Genomic DNA, 19,185 nt, shown 5'->3' on the forward strand with positions numbered 1-19,185 from the left:
TGTAATCCAATCTAATCCAACTAATGCAATCAACGTCAAATGAAGGTCAATGGTGGTCACCGCCGCGGCACGATGGTGGTCGCCCTTCAAAGTGCAAGTAGTATTGCTTTCGCAATAAAATTAGCCGCGGTTTAACTCCGCTTTAATCGATATGTGACGAGCGAGAGCGCAGTGACGTAAATGGTGACGCCTCAAGCGACGCCATAGCAACGTATGGCCAAATCTCAGAGCCGGGAGCCACTTTTTCGGGGGTGTTCCGGGGCAAATTCTTGGAAATGACCCGAGCTAAATTTGGAGGTCGCCATCCTGTCGGCCACGGTCAATTATGGTTGCGGATCAACTTAGGTCTAAATCAGCCAAGGTCAAATTTCCCGTGTGGGCGTGGCCAAATTCTTTCCGATTTGCGTCACAGTTTCTGAGGCAACTAGCGATGCACGAGAAAGATACACCTAGTACCTATAAGTAGGCTTAAAATTGGCTTAACGGTTGCTGCGGCAGCGTGCGATGCACAAGAAAGGTCTGTGCTCAACATTGTCGTCAGAGTTGCTATGGCAAAGAGCGGTGCACAAGGACGATGCGCAAGTAAGATATTTGCCCGGCTCTGACAATGGTATGAGTGCTTTCGCACTACAATGAAGCTACAGCCAGCCAGACAGCGCGAGCGCACGCACAGAACGCGCACGCACGCACGCACGCACGCACGCACTCACACACATACACGCACGCACGAACTCACACACAAACCGTCCGCAGTCATTAACCACCACGCTGCCCACGCCACGCGCCTCGCGCGACATTGGTCATCTGTTGGTCTGGTTTTGATAGCACTTCGCCGTGCACCTCGGCAAGCACAAACAAACGATGATAGACGTCTCATCGGGATACTTCACTCTTCGAACCATTCCAACGTAGTCGAGACCACCAAACAGGTGCGTCAGTCTGGAGCCAAGTCGGCAGTGGCGTGTAGAAGAAATTACGGCCATTCACATCTATTTCCCTAATCGTGAAGAAGTCAAATTCAAGATGCAAGAAAGTGAAGGTGCAGTTAGCCAACAAACGCTGTTTCAAAATAGAATAATGCGCATTCTAATCGTTGGACACTTAACGATGACCGTGCCATCACAGAAGCCATTACCAAACTCCTCATGCATTACGTCATCCATTTTCGCAAAACGTCTCTTCCGAGTTTCTACGTTTCTGGAAGCCAGCTAAGTTTCTTCAATTACGCAAATTTCGCGACTAAAGACTTTAGTGTGGCAGCTTTATTGTGTCTTCGTGCTTGTGTGCTTGCCAGCCTCAGGAGGAAGTGCGTAACCTGAGTTTCCCGTGTTCTCTGGCTGGACTGCGATCCCGAAGCGCGCACAGAAAATCGTCAGAGAACCAACTTCTTTTCCGGGCAAAGGTGCATGATGAGACCTCATTCGCCGCGCTAAAAGCAAAGCAGTGGGCACAGTTCAGCCGTTCTCCAGGCGTATTGCAATCCTTCGCCTTCCGAGACTTCTGGGCGGCTGGAAGAGGGAGCAACCGTTGGACATCGATGAAGGAGTGTCCGGATCCGGATCATGAGAGGGAAATAACTAGAAGAATAAGAATGGGGTGGAGCGCATATGGCAGGTTCTCTCAGATCATGAATGGTAGCTTACCAATATCCCTGAAGAGAAAAGTATACAACAGCTGTATCCTACCGGTACTCACCTATGGGGCAGAAATGTGGAGGCTAACAAAGAGGGTTCAGCTTAAGTTAAGGACAACGCAGCGAGCTATGGAAAGGAAAATGATAGGTGTAACGCTAAGAGATCGGAAGAGGGCAGAGTGGGTGAGGGAACAAACGCGGGTTAATGACATCTTAGTTGAAATCAAGAGGAAGAAATGGGCCTGGACAGGGCATGTAATGTGAAGGCAAGATAACCGCTGGTATTTAAGTGTAACGGAGTGGATTCCAAGAGAAAGCAAACGTAGCAGGGGACGGCAGAAAGTTAGGTGGGCGGATGAGATTAAGAAGTTTGCGGGGATACAGTGGCGACAACTGACAAAGGACACGGTTAATTGGAGAGACATGGGAGAGGCCTTTGCCCTGCAGTTGTTGTAATCACGCTGATGATGATGATGATGGAGTGTCTGAATTTGTGGGACCGGACAGTGGACTTTGGCAACATAGGAAACTGCATGTGACTGGCGAGTCACGTTAATCGTTGCACCAGCGACAAGCCCTAATCGTGTTTCGTCCCTCATGGCATCGGTGAAGGCGATCCATGCGACGAACACAATCGCCGATTACGGGAGCGGGCGCGGCATGCGAAAAAGGGTGCCCGCCTTTTCGCTCTAGAATTCTGGCGGCAGTAGTTTGCGCTAATCGAGGGAGTAAAACTCTGCGCTATGGTGACGGCAGAACTTTTTTCTTCCTGGTGCGAGGGCGCTCACGTGTCACCTTCGCGTTGCCTCTACAGTTGCTCTGTGCTGCTGGTGCCGGGCTCAGTGCTTGTTGTGTCAGCTATATTTATCTAGTATGGAGTACGGCCGACCCCGTCCTGATTGATTGGATTGATCCAGTCCAACCCAATCCAGTATGCTAATTTGGTAGCTACCGGCCTCGCTACGCGATGGGCTGAAAGTGCAACTAGTATTGCTTTCGCAATAAAACGGACCTCCTTAGAAAATGAGCCCTGTGGCAAATCTCTGCTAAACTGCCGAGGGTCGTCGTGCACCACTTGGGATAAATCACGTGCCACGGCATTCCTTGTCTCCGTCCTCTGCAGGGAGCAAGTGCCCAGCGTACACCAAGAAGAAGGTGGCCCGGCGACCCGCCTGCGGACGAAGACCCGGGCCATGTCCGCGGCCGAAGGCGCAAGCAACAAACAAGGAGAAGCTGGAGCTAGGTGTGCCTGCCATCCACCCCTTCGCTCTTCAGCTATTCGCTTGCACTGAATTGAGGATACAGATGGCGCCTGCAAAGCAGGGTTCCATTGCTCAATGCTGGTCGCAAGGAAGGACTGTGCTAGGTTGCTCGTCACTTGTGCTGTCGTAAACCGGAATGTCAAGAGAACGAGTCTGTCCTGCTATTCTGCAGCTGGAGCTTCCTGGTTTAGTGTCGCCAACCTGTGATGTCCTGCATGGAAATTTCGAGTGTGCGCTTTCCCGAAACCGTACGGTAGGTAGTGAGCAGTGGTGAAATACACTAGACTTCATAAAATATTTTTTTCCTGTCAAACGCCTTGCTCTTGTGGCCAAATTGTTCAATCTGTACTTTTCACGACAGCGGCACCGACGACGAACTATCTCCATAAGAGCTGTGCGGTGATACGACGCCACAGAAACAAACGGCGCGATTTCCGATCATTTCAGGATTTGTTCTTGTGACACACCTATGAGTCCCGGCCTCTCAGCTATGGAAGTAATACCATGCAACGCCAGCCAAGCTCTGCCTGCATCCAAAGGCAGATGAGGAACTGGAAACGCCCACAGAAATGATTGGCGGAACTGAGCGCAGTTTCCGTCCTTGCACTTACAGCAACTCATGCAAGGATTGTGAATACGTGACCTGCAGACACCGAAGTGATTGCTTATATACGAACAGAAAAGAAAACTATTTCGCTATGTGCGCGAGCACAAGCACTCTTATCGCCCAACAGCACGGAGTACAGGACATGATCTGCATGACATGGAAAATATAACACTTCCGCACACATTCGTGTTTTGAGTCTGCGGCAGTACTATCGGGCTGCCGACGAAGATGTGGCTAGTTTATTCATGGGTGTCTAAAGCTTTATCCCTCATTTATCGCCTTCAGATCTGCATTCATCACGCTCACCTGGGAAACATGTTGCCGTATAGTTTTCGCAAAGTGGCCCTCATAGACGTGTCTCTGTTGAAGCACCTTGCCTCTTTAGTGAAAATGCAAAGCCATGGTCTGAGCGGTCATCGCCGCTAAGCTGTAAAGGGCGAGGGCAGCTCCCAGTATGCGGCACATAATTGCTTGCGCCCCTCCCATGCAGGCCTGCGCCAACCACAGGCGACCAACCAACCAGGGGCCGGGCTCCTCGCATTGCTCGCGGCGCTAACTCCGCTGAACAGGCTCCCTGCACAGATAAGAGGGGCCGGGGTAGGGCCACCGGCAGAGGAGGCGTACGGTGAGCACGTTCTGCTGTTCTGTGTCATATCCTGCACCTTTGTTTATAAGCGTTGCTCTTGGGGGTCATATGAACATGTATCTGACGCTCTTAAGAAGCCGTTGGCCGACACGAGGCAACCATTTTTCTTTTTTTTTTGCGGCAAGTAGCAATTAGCGCCTTGTCTAAAATTATAATCGCGCTCGTCAGGACATGTCGGCCACGTCAAATATCGAGCGACAAGTATCTCGATATGATTGAGCATGTGAATACGCTTGAACTATCAGAATGCGCCATTTGAGTCATAATATGAACAGCGATTGTAACAAATTATTCAATCAGCATCCATTTCTTGTAGCAAGTAGCAAAAGTGACGTCACCACTGTGATTGGTAGCGGTCACGTAACATGCCCTTGACTATGGTCTGCTCTAGCGTGCATCCATTAAAGTACCTAAGGGACGGTCATTGATTTCTGACAGCAGTCTGTCGCAGTTCGTTGGCAGCTGGCGCCATCGAAAGAAAACCCGAGAGCTCTTCTATACCGGGCGTCTCCCCTTATGACCATGAAATTTGCCGCGACCTAATAGGTTTAGCAGTGTATGCTGACAATCTCGCGCCATACAGAACAGCCAGGAAGGAGTACCCAACACCACACAAATACCTCAATAAGTTAGAAGAGAACACCCTTAGGAGACTACATACCAACGCACACCCAACGCCAGCTAAGTTACACCAGTGGTACCCCACACTGTACTGTCCGCAGTGCCCACACTGTGGAGAGGTAGCTAACATCTGCCACATGGTGTGGGCAGGCCAATTTAATCCCTTAGTTGACCCCGTTGAAAACCCGTAAGAGGAGCAGTGGGAGGCTCTTCTGCTCAGCGATGATCCTGACCGTCAACTTTGGCTGGTGGCGAGGACCAGCGCAGCAGCAACAGCCAGTGGACTACCGGACTAGGCGGCGCACCCACATGTTCTGAGAATATTGAGCAAGCAAATAAACATATTTTGCATCAGTCAATGGCATTTCTAAACCGCCGCTCCTGTTTTTGACTTTTTGGTAGCCGGAAAAAAATCTATTTTTTTTTTTAGGTTTTTGGCACACTCACTCCTATTAGAAATGTCATCTGTTATTTTTTATTTCTCCTGAAATATATCATCTAGAAGAGTCTTTTTACGCGGCGACAATATTTGTTGCAGATGGCCTAAAGATTAATTTCTTTCTTAGAAAACGTCTCCGCCGCGACCTAGTGCTTACAGAGTCGACATCGTTTGCGGGCTGTGTGGTGTTTCGTTAACCATTGCCTCCGGGTGCCCGCCTTGTGCCCACCAGCTTTCCAAAGGTTTAGAACGGTTCACCCAGACCAAACAGTCAGCTTTTTCTGGTGTCGAACAAGCCCAGGAAATCTGGACAAGCGCTTTTAGTTTGCACTGCCGCCACCACACGCCGCGTGGCGCTGAACGGTGGAAATCGCGGCGGAATTTCAAAACCTCTGTACATCTCCTTGCTTTCCCGTAGGCTTCGAAATATCGAGCGCACCGCCCATTTCGTAGGTCATATTTTGCAGCTAGAAGAAAGAAGGAATAGTGACCGCAATGTTCGGGACTTAGTATCTCCTCGCGTACAGCACACGACGCTCCTTACTCAGTGTCCGGGAAAACTGGGCTTGTGCTTTGGAAAAGGAGTGTTTGACACCCACGTCCGGCAAAGAACGTTAGTTAAAGCATGGTACTCTATGGACCGACGGTGCCTTTGCGCCAATAAAATAGTGCTCATAATTATTTTACTTATTTATGTTTTTGGAAAGAATGCCTACTCCTATGATTCAATAAATTATCTAGGCTTGTATTTTGTGATCGTTACTTCGTGGGCACTCTGATTTTCTGCCCTCAGGTATTTCAACCTTATAGTTAGGTGGCCTTTCCTAAAACGAAGCGGTTGTGTTTTGCTCCTTGTATTGCCTGAATCTTCTATGCGCTGCAGCTTTGCAGGGCGTCCATTTCAGCTTCCACACAGCTAGTTGACTAAGCTGCTTGTCTTGAAAGGGTTTCCCTTTTCAATCGCTCATGCTTCGCGCAGACTTCGAACCCCTGCACACCAGGCTGTAGAGCCTGCAGCACCGTCGATATCGCTTGCAGCAGCGTTGCAGCCCCGTCGATATATCTCTAACCGCTGCCTTCCGAATTCTCATCTTTGTCTCCTCCAGTCTCGGTGTCTTCCTTGGAAGCCAATGGTGGCACCAATGCCCCTGCGGAGCGTTAGACTCCCATCAGCCTACACCGACTTCGTCACGGCAGTGTAACCGCTGCGTCACTTCGGCGGATGCGGCCTCAAGCAGCGCATCCGCCGCCAGCTCCAGACAGCTGCGGAGCACGAGGTGAGGAGACGGTGCTGCTCATAACTGACACATCCGCCGCAGGGTGGCGCGCGTGAGTGTTCTGCTTGCGGCCGGTGTTGCTCACTTCTCGTTCCATTGTGAACTGAATAGAAGGTTCGACTCAGTTGAGGTGTGCCAGAAATTTTTCGACCTGCGGTGTCTTCAGAATGCAGAAGCAGTCGTCAGTGTAACGAATGAAAACTTTTGGTTTTTCTTTAAACGGCATGAGTGCCTTAACTTCGATGGCCTCGATCGTCAGGTTGGCAGCAGACACCGAGATCGCGGCGCCCATGGCAGTGCCGCTGGTCTGCTTATAAAATTCTTCTTTGAAGGAAAAAGCTGTGCCGTTAGGCAAAACTCCAAAAGCCGGCAGAGTTCTTCTGACTCCAGGCTCGTCCTGGTGCCTAGGTCAGCGTTCGCTTCGAGCCCTGGCTTCGCCGCGGAAACGGAAAAGGGCACAGGTACGCTGGTAAAGAGCGAGGCCACGTCGAATGAAACCATGCAGTCGTCCGCTTCCAGTTGTACTCGTCCACCACTTCGTCCGACGTCTTTGCCACGTGCAACTCGAAACGGACGAGTGTATGGTGTCATTCGACGTGGAATGTTAGCGTGTCCGCGTTTCGGCGTCACTACTATACAAGAAACAGTGTCGAGGTCCTGTAATCCAACCAGGGCCCCTGGCATTTCAAGTGGAGTCGCTACCACTCCGCCACGAAGGCTCAGGGTTTGAGCATGAATAAAGGCACATCTAGTGAATGCATGGGTTTTATAAGTAAAATAAAAGAAATAAAAAAAATAAAAATAAGGAAAGAACCAAAAATCAAAATATAATATTAAAAAAACTTAAAAAAAGAACAGTGCGCCAGGACACGCTTTCGCCTTGGAGCACTTTAGAGAGCCAAAGTGCCCCCTGAATGTTTTTTCAGTAGTGACGCCGAAACGCGGACACATCTGCCGACACGGCTGCTAACGACAGTATGAGGCATTAAAGGCTCGCCTAATAAGATCCAGCCATGCAAAAGTCATGCTAGCATTACTGGACAACAACTCGCTGTCTTGAACCAGATTCAAGAAGTCCCTCTTTCTACGGCACCATCCGCTATATAAACCATTCTGTCATACTCCTTTGTACCATGGATTTAAACGCGAGTACCTATTTCCTGCATGTATCCTTTCAATCCCCTAAACATTCCCTTTGACTCCCCTAAATATCTGCACAAAACTCTTTTTTTTTCGATTTATTATGGCGCAGACGGAAGCCAGAATTACCCGAAACAAACTTTGCTTTTTGGAGACGACTGCATATAGAAATGCATGAAAGATGCGTGAAAAAGCAACGATGATGCGTTACATGTTTATGCCCTTTCCACAGCCTGTCGGTCGACTCAAGGCTGAGGGAGCCATGCAGGCGCCTTGTGTCCAATGCCAGCGGTGCTTTCTGGTGTGCGGCCATTCTCCAAGGAGCCACCAATGGACGCGTGCCGACAAATGCGTACGTATGGCATTACGATAGTCACCGTCGTTTTGCTGACCTAACACATGGCAAGAGTTGCAGCAGGCGTCAAGAAGTCGGTAGCAGGAATCAGTGGAGAGTACCTGGGACATACAGTCGAGCCCACTTATAACAGCCGCAGATATAACGAACGCTCGCTTAGTACGAACGAGGGCGGTGCTACCGTCAAAATATATATTGGGGCAATGGCACAGTGTCTCACATAGAACGAACTGTTGTGGCCTCAACACTCGGTTAGAGCGAACGCGAAGCTGTCGGGCCCCCGTAGTTGACCGAGCCGGCGGTGTTTGGCGCGGTTTCGCTCGACTGCGAACCCGCAGCAGGCGAATTTCGCGCACTTTGTGTTCCCCTGACACGACTCGACAACAGAGCGCACAAAGTGTCCCCCGGCGCTCCTTTGCGGGTAAAATAAAGTAAAAAAAAAAAGAAAAAGTGCGCGTTGAAAATGAAAACGAAAAAGCGCGCGCGCGGTGACGAAAGAGAAAGTGGCGCCGCCCGCGTCGCTGTGATGCATCCACGTGATTTGTTGCTCCGTTGCCACCCCGCGCTGAGGGCATTGCGCCGTCGATTCTCTCTGTGCGATGGCACTGCGTTGACATCGTTGCCGCATCCGTGTCTTCCCCAGATCGGGGAGTTGAAGGCTGCTTCAACGCGCGAGCCCAAGGGCTTGACTTGCGCCTGGTGCGATGGAGGACTGTACGCCGACCTCTTCAGGTGCTAAAAGGAAAGCTGTCGACATCGCAACGATGATGGCCATTGTTAATGAACTTGCTCAAGGTGCAAAAAACTGCGAACTGGTCAAGAAGTACGCACTGTCGAAATCGACCATTTCAACCATTGCTAAGGGCAAGGAAAAGAATCTTGGTGCTGCCGTGAATGCCGACCCGACGACTAGAAAGCGCCTTCGGAAGGCGATCTACGCGGACGTTGAGGACTCACTGCTGAAGTGGTTCGCTGACGCCCGGTCTCGCAACGTTCTGATCAGTGGACCGCTGATGCTCTCGAAAGCTAAAGACTTCGCCTCCCTTTTGGACTTTCCCGATTTCAGCCCAGGCAATGGATGGCTCCACCGGTTTAAGGCTCGCCACGGAATTGTTTTCAAGGCGGTCGTCGGCGAGGCCGCGTCTGTGAACAACGATGACGTCGATGCGTGGCTTTCCGACAACCTCCCAACAATCACGAGCTATGCTTCACGGGACGTTTACAATGCCGACGAGACTGCGTTGTTTTATCAGATGTTGCCATCTAAAACGCATGCCTTGAAAGGCGACAAGTGAGCAGGAGGGAAGAACAGCAGGTTGCGCATAACCGTTCTTCTGTGTGTCAATATGGACGGCAGTGACCGGCGGCTGCCTTTTGTCATAGGCAAGTCACGTAAGCCGGGATGCTTTGGAAGCTACGTGCCCGTATGCTACAGGAACAATACAAAAACCTGGATGAGTCGTGACTTATTTGCCGAGTGGCTTGTCGAGTTCGACCGCGACATGGCACGAAAAAACAGGAAGGCCCTGCTCGTGCTGGATAATTATGCGGCGCACCATGTGCAGCCTCCCTTGTGTGCGGTGGCAGTGCTCTTCTTGCTTCCCAATGCAACCTGCAAAATTCAGCCGCCGGATATGGGCATCATTCATGCGTTCAAGGTGTGCTACCAGCGGCGCGTCATCCAACGCTTGTTGATCGCGATTGATGCTGCCATGCCAGTTCGCATCAGCTTGCTTGCCGCCGTGGAGATGTTGAAAGCGGCGTGGATGGAACTCACCGCGGAGTGCATAGCAAATTGCTTCCGCAAGGCGGGTTTTATGGGCCCAGGCACCGAGGACGCCATAGATCACCCACCGGAAGGCCGGTCGCACGAGGACTTGTGGTAGCGCGTCGTTGACACGCAGCTGGCCGGAACTGACGTTGCCTGGGACGATTTCGTTTCTGCTGATGACGACGCCGACTTTGCGGAGCCATGCACTGACGAAGCTATTGTGCGTGAAGTGCGAGCCCTTCCTGACTGACCAGAGACCGACGAGGACGATGACGAGGATGCTGCTCTACCTCCGGTTGCTGTGAACGCTTCAACCGCGATCGGTTACATCGCGTCGCTTAAGGAACTCGTGTGCAGCAGAGGCCTTGGCGATGAGCATATTACCGCGCTGGAAAAATTAGAAACGGCAGTGATGCGATGAGCTTTGAAGAAGCAGACATGCATCATGGACTTTTTTTCAAAAATAAAGTTAGCTTTCGTCTCGCTTGCTCTTTTCGTCCGTATTATAGGTGGTCCACTTACTACGAACTTTGGATACAACGAACAAATGCCGCGTGACGATCAAGTTCGTTATAAGTGGGCTCAACTTAATTCCTGGCTCTTGGTCGGAAACTAACGCTCCAAATTTATTCAGACACCAAACTGTGTCCTCCCGAGCATCAGAGACGCTCTCTGAAACTAATCTCTTTTCGGCATGGCCAACTTTCTCATCTTTTTTCTTCCCTTAAACCATCTTCTGCCAGCTTTTTCTTGAGTCTAAGCGTCACGATAAATGAAAAAAAAAATATTAGGTCTGTCGCAATGTGCGCGTGCCGAAGTCTGCATCATGTGTGAACTAAATGCCCCAGACGATTCTTTGGTGCGAATCCCGTGGGTTATAATGGACACATCATTTTAATCGGAGTCGTCTATAGAATTCGCGTGCGAGCCAAGTGTTGATACTACCGCGAATGCTGTACGTCCCCTAAAAGTATCAACCTATATCAGACAATTTCTCACCTTTTCGGATGCTTCCGGCCCCTTCCAGTATCTTCATGCATCTGCCTTGCAATGCGGTATGCAGTGTGCTGCGGTAGACCATTACGGACCATTACAGCATCGCATGCTGTGTCCTTATCAGCTTCGTGCGTCTTGTTTCAACCAGCATATGGTCACGGTTTCGTTCTCTAATCTATGGTACTCTGTTCTGAACGCTGCGGGTACGCCTGCAGCGGAGAGCCGTGACTGAGGTCCATCATACCTTTATCCCCAGGGTTCCTGTAGCCGTGGTTCCAGGGATGTCTGCAAAGAGGCCGTCACGTGATGGACCGCGTCGGCGCTGTGCTCCGGATTCTGCGATGTCTTCCTCGTGAGTTGGCCGGAGGGCGCACATTAAATGCAGAGTGACTGGGGGACTTGAGTGATTCCACAATGGTTGTGAGCGCGCCCAAGTTCTCGCAGAGAACGCCCGCAGGTGTAGTTCCCAGCGCACGCCGAATGCAAACTCTGGATTTGTGCGCAGATCTCAAAGAGGTGATCTCTAATAAATGCCGGCGACATGTTTTTAAAGTATACGGAAATGTTTTCAGTAAAATTATATTGTTTCCCTGAAACTTTATTGTTTCTCTGAAACGTTTCAGAGCTAAAAAACTTGATGAGAGATAGCGCTCTCAATTCGGCGCGGCAAAATAACGTGAGACTTGGTTCTTTCATTTCTCATGGAGGCAGTTCGAGAAAGTGAAGCATTATGCGCGACAAAACCATTATAGTAAGAAAAACACCATGTTAGAAGCCATTGTGTTCCGTCCCGGCATTCGTTCCAGTGTGTCTGCATGCCTATGCAGAGCGATAAGCTAGGCCGCCCTGCAGATAGTGGGCATGCTCAGTGAACATTGCGGGTGGTTCGTGGGTTCGTTGTCATGCGTGCACGAATGGAGTGCTCCGGAGAACACTAACGCCGAATTTCGAGGATTTGAAACCTGCCAGCGCAGGTCCATAGGGGCGAAAGGAAACACGACAGAAATCTCATTGTTTCGTTGTTGCGAGAAATTTTTCGATCTGTCAATGCGCTTGTATCCCAATGCTGGAAACCGTGATGAGCGAGTGCGGAAGTGATGGCGGCAAATGTAAGGAGCATATAAATTGCATGCGTGAGCATGCGGTAGCAGCCCAGTGTTCATTTCCATTTTTGCGCCCGCATATTCGTCCCGGCCCACTACTGTCCCTCCAGACGAATATAGTGTAATTAAATGCGCTAACATCTATCCACACTGTTTCAGAGAACTCCGTCGCGTTGACGAGGAATATTTAAGAACAAGAGCTCAAAGCAATTCGTCAGCGATACAAAGGGAGCGCCGATTTTCAACACAGTTTTACTGCGATGCTAGTAGCAGTGCTGTTCCGGAAAATGTCGGCATAGGCGTGTGAGAGGAAAGGCTCACCCTCACACATCCACCCTTCTCCCCACCCCTACCCCATCAAAATCGCCACCCATCCGCCATTTCCCTGTCACCATCCTGCGCCATCTGCGCCAGCGCAATTTAAAATCATATACATTATCAAAAAGCAAAGCCTACAATCTAGACACGAATACGCCTATATGGGAGTAAAAAGGAAGTGAGCTGATGCTGTGCGATAGAAGACATCTTACTGCCTTTTTATTCACCTCTATTTAGATTTTACGTCATTGGCATAGGCTTCTGCATACATTTGCGACCACGAGGCAAATGATTGTATTGGAGCAAAAAAGTAAGGGCGAAAGACTAAAAGCGAAAAGCAAAATCTCCTGCTGTTGCAGGTTAGAATTTCTTTCACACAAACCAGACAGCTTAAACGATAATAGAGTATAACGAATACCCATAATCCCAAAGTGACTGAGGCTGTGAGGGACGCCGTAGTGAAGGGCTCCGGAATTTCCATCTGGGGTTCTTTAACGTGCACTTATACCGCACAGGACACGAGCCTTTAGCATTTCGGTTTTGTGGGTAGGCTCCTGGTAAATTACTTGACGCGTACTTCTCAAACACAGCGACGACTTTTCAGGGATAGTGCTGTTGACCGCTTTCAAATACAGCCGCACAGATCTACAAACCAAAACGACAGGACACCTTGTCGAGGATTTAGTCTACATTGTCAGTTCCTCTCTTTTTGCTCCGCGGAGGCCAACTCCGGAGCGTTTGTGAGTCGTGTTTTGCAATCGCATCGGTCCTGCAGTAAAAGCGAACTGGTGCTTCTCATCATGACAGGAGTGAGCACCACGGCGAAGCGGACTTTCCTGACGGATGACCTGGGACAGCAGAACAACATGGGCAGTGGATTCAAAAGGAGCGCAGAGGATACGCCACGTGCTAGGGCCTGCAAACCACTGCCAACCTGCGCGGCCAGCCTCAAGCTGCAACAGCGCTGGCGTGTTCCACCTCTCCTGTGTACCTGAGGCACCCTGACCCAAAACGAATAAATGTGCATTTCACCTCTCTTCCCCGTGCAAGTATGTTTCCGACGTGTGTTTAGTGTACGGTGTTACTCCGTACCGGCGTAAGTTCGCCTAACGTTCTGTCTTGAAAACATCTTGAGCTCGGATCATCCAGACCCAAAAATCACCTCTAGTTCAACCTGACTGAACCTACTAATATGAGCGAAAGCTCTCTTAATTCAACCGCACAAAGGTAAGCGCGCACCACGGGCTTTTATACAGCGTACAGCGCGTCGCGCGGTAAAGCTAAGCGTACACCACGCACTTTTCTAGAACGGACAGCGCGTCGTGCGATAAAGGTTGTTGTTGTTGTTGTTGTGACTGAGAGAAGGATGAAGAGGAAATTGCACGGGCCTGCTACTGGCTCTAGCCAAGCCACCACCGCTGCCACGTGCAGATAGAGGAGAGTTAAAAGATCAGAGGAAAGAGAAAAAGGAAAGAAAAGACGCGCGTCGCAGCAACAACTGCGTCCGCCGGAGCGGACGCTGCTCAAAAAGAAGCGGCCGCAGCCGCGCTCGCCGAAGCGAGAACAGATGCGATAAAGGTAAGCGCACACCACGCTCTTTTATACAGCGGACAGCAACGTTGGCAGACAGTGCGTTGCGCGATTTCCGGTGGTTTCGAGTGTGCCGTCGGCTCAATGCGCGCAGCTGTGGCTGGCATGACATCAGAGCCAAGCCTCTGCTCCTCCTGGTTTCAAGGTCATATTTCGTAGCCATATGACCTTCAGCTTTGTACGGGAGGAGAAGAGCTTTTGCTCCAGAAAGCTGCTGGAGTAATACTGCAGCCGAATGTTCTCGCGCATCTACTTAGCACGCTACTTTGCTTTAAGAAGTGGCACGTGATGGCGCTCCCTGCGCCATAATGAAGCGCACATACATGGCGCAAATTATTGTGCGCATTGTTCCTAGTAAAGTTTGCAAGTTGCGGAGGTTCTGGTTGCTGGATGCGTGCTGAGAAATTTTATCGTGACTATAGGAATTGAACCTGGGCGCTTACTCTGGAAGTGCCAACTAAGCGGAACTCCAGCTCAGTCCGCGCGGATTAGCTGAGCCGCAGATTCTGCATGCACCAGCCAACCTTTCTAATTTATGCCGGTTCCCCCACCCTCCATATGCATCTTGTGCTCCCACTCCAAGGTCACCCTTATCCACATCCTCCTATCATGCCCGGCGTCCCCTGCCCCCTGCCGGGCCGGTGCATCTCCCACTGAAAGACCTTACTGCGGTCAGCGGACCTGACCGGCAGAAGATCGCCGTCAGCCGGGCCTCATACGCCATGAACCAACACAACATGGGCGTTTAGACCGTGAGTGGGGACATGACGAGACCCAGGAGGCCTGCCGGCCTCGAACTTTCTTGCTAAATATAGTTTCCCCATCCCATCCCTCCATCCACCTGCGTGAAGCTTTTCTGCGCAGTGACTTCTGCGCAAAAGTAGTAATAGTAGTAGTAATAGTAGTAGTAGTGGTTGTAATAAGGAAAAGATTTTTGCTGCCCCGGCATCAGCCCTCGCTACGGGAAGCACCTCAGCTGGGGTAGCGAAAATAAAGCGATATCAGGCAGACTGGAGAAATGAAATTAAAGAGGTAACGAGACAGTTAGGATAGGGGGAGAGGTTCACTATAAGAAATCTATTTACATACTGATATATTAACATTTATGCACGTCGGGTGCGCGTGATGATCTGATTAAAGTAGATTACAAGCACACGCGCACGACACAATGCACAGTACAGCTGGAGTGGGGTGTCCATCTTATCGTCGTCCAAGGTAGCACACACGAAGCGTTCGGTCACTGCGCGTCACTACCTGGCAGGGAACGGACGGGCTTGACGGAATGCAAAGAGGTCAACGCAATACAGCCACAAGCTCAGTGGTTAAGGCGCCCGGCTACTGAACCGAAGTACCCGGGTCCGAACCCGACCGCGGCGGCCGCGTTTCGATGGAAACAAAACCCAAAAGGCCCCCTGTGATGTGCGATGTCAGTGCACGTTAAGAATCCCTAGGTCGTCGAAATTATTCCGGAGGCCTCCATTACGGTACCTATTTCTCTTTCTTCTTTCACTCCTCCTACCTTCCTCCTTTCCCTTAGGGCGCGGTTCAGGTATCCACCGAGGTATGTGAGACAGATACTGCGCCATTTCCTTTCCTCAAAAAGCAACATACCAATTTAAGACTTTCAATAGCGGAATTCTGCATAGAGGCACCGTAGCCTTGAAATGAAGAACCAGCGAGTGGTTTCCTTTTTTTTTATTCGAGCTGTTTGTCATTAGGCATAATGAAAAAGGAAAGAAAGTCTTAAATATGCTAGCTGAGCAACTGAGCATGTCCTGGAAGTCCGGTCACACCAACTTCCCCTAAGGATGAGAACTGCGCAAGTGGTGCGTAACTTTTATGCACTTCGCTGCATGTGCCCCTCCCTTGCGTTACACGAGGTTCATCACGGGACAGAGCTGCTCTCGCATCGCCTGAGCACGAACTCCGCCTATACGTTGATACGGATGCACAAGATCCACGGCGCCACCTCACATACGTGCGTCGCTTGAGCTCTTGTGGGTAATGCGAGCTATTTTCTTTTAGCGTCCCCGCGTTTTTGAGACGAGCGTGAAACATCGCTGGGCAACTTGAGGAGATTTAACGTTTCTTTTGAAGGACGTCATTCACATCATGTCCCCTGAAGGCTGCCGAACTGCGATCAGTGTCAAAATCACGGTTGAAGATTCCGGAGGACACTGGTCTCATGGAGCAGTGGTAGAGAGGCAATCATTCAAATCAGTGACTGAGGTACAGCAGTTGCCGACAGACCTCTGTAGGCTGTTGTTGTTGTTGTGACTGATGGAAGGAAAGGAAATTACGCGGACCTGCTATTGGCTCGAGCCAAGCCACCACCGCTGCCACGTGCAGATAGAGGAGAGTTAAAAGAGCAGAGGAAAGAGAAAAGAAAAGACGCGCGTCGCAGCAACAACTGCTTTTTTCCCGCACTCATACCTCCTTGGCATTCACCACCGCACCTTGGCCAATCCCCCCGCGTGGGTATGTGCCATTTTCTTATGGTGAAGAAGAAGAAGAAGAACAACTGCGTCCGCCGGAGCGGACGCTGCTCAAAAAACAGATAAGCGGCCGAAGCCGCGCTCGCCGAAGCGAGGACAGATACTCAACCTCTGTAGGCTGACCCGGTTTGTACATTTATATCACCACCACCGCCGCCGCGCTCGCGCTATAGAAAACGTAAACGAAGAACGGCGCGTACAGCAGAAATCGAGTCAGAAGAAGAACAGCCACGGGCCACGTTGCACGCGCTGTCCGCTGTCTCCGATCTCCCGCTGCATAGGCCTTCGCAGTATTTGCTGGGTATTTCCATCGGAGAACTCGTCTGGATTTCCCGGCCCCGGAGTGTACCGCCTATTCCTGGTCCCACCTAGGCCTTCTGCCAACATGACGGAAAGCGAGGAGGGAAGCACGTCAAGCGAGGTAGGCCTAACCTACGCGGGAGAACCGGAGCATCTCCAAAATATTCTGGCACTTTTGTGGTTCTTGCGGATTTCGACGTGGAGCGAAATGTGCCCCCGCGGCTCAGGTTCCAGTCGACAACCACGAATATAGTACGGTCGCTGAGAAACTATTCAGTACCGGCGCTTAGAAGAGTTGCTTGTAGTTAACCAATAGAAGTGCAAGGTAGTCCGGCTCACCCCTCGCCTTGGAACACTCGTACAACCTAGCGGCTATTGTGCAGCAGCGCTCGACATGTATGGCCATGCAGTGGCCGTTCTGTGCTCAACATTGCGTGCCATGTAGGCAAGAAGTGTGCAAGTATCCTATGTGTGCGCAGGAGACCACGCAGGTGGGCTTCCAGAGCCGGGCGCACAAGCTGGCCACGCTGTTCATCATGACGGCCGGCAGCGCCAACGCCACCCGCTTTCCCGAGATGTCCATCGCCCATGGAGGAGGTGGGTGCTCTCGCGTCCATCTTTTCGCCAAAGGCCGTTAGGGATGCGTTCAGTGACCGTGTAAGGGGCCTGTGAGATGTAGAACCTTTGGAGCATTGTGGTCTCACACCTCCAGGATGTGGGATGTTGTAAAGTTGCTACTGAAATATTCAAGATAATGGTACATTTTTCGATGAATAGAAGAATCTTCCTTTTAAAGTTACATCACTTGCATCGAGTAGTTAAGACTTTTTTGGCGATAGCAGAAACGTTAATCGCAAACAAAGGAACTCTTGCTGAGGGGGAGATCTGCGGATATATTAATTGTTACTGTGGAATATAACGAGATAAAAAAAATAGCGGTCACGAACCACTTCCCGCTGAACCATAGGCTTGTCCCGAATTTCTGTGTATGGTAGATCAACATGGTTCTTTTCGGTAGTAAGATTAGCGCGTTCGCTCTGATCTCTCTTAGATAGCTGCAATACAGTTTTGTCTTTTGCAGTGGAGTTAGAAAAATGTTTGCACTGACGAGGGTGTTCTCTTCCAAAAACGGGATTGGGGCATGGCCACTAAAGAGGCACCTTCATTCTCTCGCCTCGCACCTCAACCTTAATCAAAAGGAAAGATTTCACACTACGCCCCAGATGTGAATAATTTGCGACTCCATGCTACTACGAATGTTCGCATGACTCCATGCTTTGGTAATTAAACGGATCTGGTGAGAATAAAACACCAAAAAAGGGGCTCGCGTTTTGAACCGAGAATAATCATAGCCCAATGAAAGTTTTAGATGCTGCATATTCTGACATCAGGTCCGTTGCCGTCTCTTCGGTATTAGTCGTGCACTGTGAAAACCCACTTCTTCTCACCTCTACCCCTGTCCTTGCGGTGTGTTCTTCCGTTCGTAGCTTATCAACCAGTAAGAGACTTGCATATATGTGTGGTTCCCTGCAGTTCCGTTCATGCTGGCCTACGTGGCGCTGCTGGTCGCCGTGGCGATGCCCGTCATGCACCTCGAGAGCAGCCTGGCCCAGTTCTCCGAAGACGGAAACCGCGGCATCTTCGGTGCAGTTCCACTCTTCATAGGTGCGTCCTCGCCAACGGCGGGCACTATCAATACTCCGGCGTCGAATAGTTTGTTGCTAGTAATTAATTGATGTCCAGAACAGCAGCACAGAGCGCTTAACACAAATAAATGCTCATAAAGCAGAGCGGCGCTGTCTTTCTTCAGTGCTTTTTTTTTCTTTCTCTGATTGCTTGCACCATTTTTCAGAGTATTAACTAGTCTAGAACGTACATCAACGGATGACGTGTCTGAGACAAATGCGTCAATGCATGTACCTGCGCGAAGTGGCATATATGTGCCTTCAGTATTAGGCATTACAACTTCATGCCCGTATTATCAGCCTAACCAACTTCGTTATTTAAGCAAGATTTTGTTGAGAATGCGTACAGCTTCATTCAGTTTTTCCTCGGCAATAAGCGCCTAGTGCTGATAAACAACTTACAATTCTTGAGCGCATGGACTCTCTTTCATGTCCTACATTTCTGGACAAAAATTTTGAATATTGGAAAATTTTGAAGTGCTCGTACGAAAATATTGAAGGTAATGGTCCATTCTTCCGATGTGTAGCAAAGTTTTTCAATCACTCGCATGGTGCAGTTAAAACTGCCACACTCACAACATTTGATGAAGAACGCAACTCCAAAACCCCGAAACTCCAAAACTCCAAAAATCCGAAACTCCGAAAATCCGAAACTTGTACATAAATCCTCAAAATCCTTTCTCAGCCCAAACATCTCTGTTACCCAATTGTCACGAAATGCCCATCCCGAATACTCTTCAACAACAAGCCCCATGCGATTAAGCCGTTGCTCTTGCGCTTCGAAGAAAAATGTCAAACTCTGAACATACTAAACGAAATCAAAAATATTGCCCCAAGACACGAAGCGCTACCACCGTGGTACACTCTCCCCACAGTGTGTGACGTCACACTAACACCCCTCAGGAAAACCTGTACACCACACGACCATATAATACAAGAATATCTAG

General features: G+C 50.1%; 2 protein-coding genes across 10 annotated transcripts in view; both read left to right on the forward strand.

Moving 5' to 3' along the window:
- LOC149348587 (uncharacterized) overlaps positions 1-19,185 on the forward strand; it is a 176,909-nt gene that overhangs the window by 57,581 nt on the left and 100,143 nt on the right. The gene's annotated exons all lie outside the window — the stretch shown is intronic.
- LOC149348590 (uncharacterized) lies at positions 2,142-13,208 on the forward strand. Of its 2 annotated transcripts, none has more exons than XM_089588214.1 (4): positions 2,142-2,876; positions 6,315-6,485; positions 7,858-7,977; positions 12,976-13,208. In XM_089588214.1, the coding sequence occupies exons 1-4, from the start codon at positions 2,827-2,829 to the stop codon at positions 13,013-13,015; spliced, it is 381 nt and encodes a 126-aa protein (XP_089444340.1). In that variant the 5' UTR covers positions 2,142-2,826; the 3' UTR covers positions 13,016-13,208. The 2 variants fall into 2 exon arrangements, with proteins under 2 accessions (XP_089444340.1, XP_089444339.1); XM_089588213.1 differs by lacking the exon at positions 12,976-13,208 and adding an exon at positions 11,004-11,108.

The sequence above is a fragment of the Amblyomma mixtum genome, chromosome 4 (genome assembly GCF_055824585.1).
Source record: "Amblyomma mixtum isolate Tamu chromosome 4, ASM5582458v1, whole genome shotgun sequence".
In the NCBI taxonomy this organism is placed as follows: Eukaryota; Metazoa; Arthropoda; class Arachnida; order Ixodida; family Ixodidae; genus Amblyomma; species Amblyomma mixtum.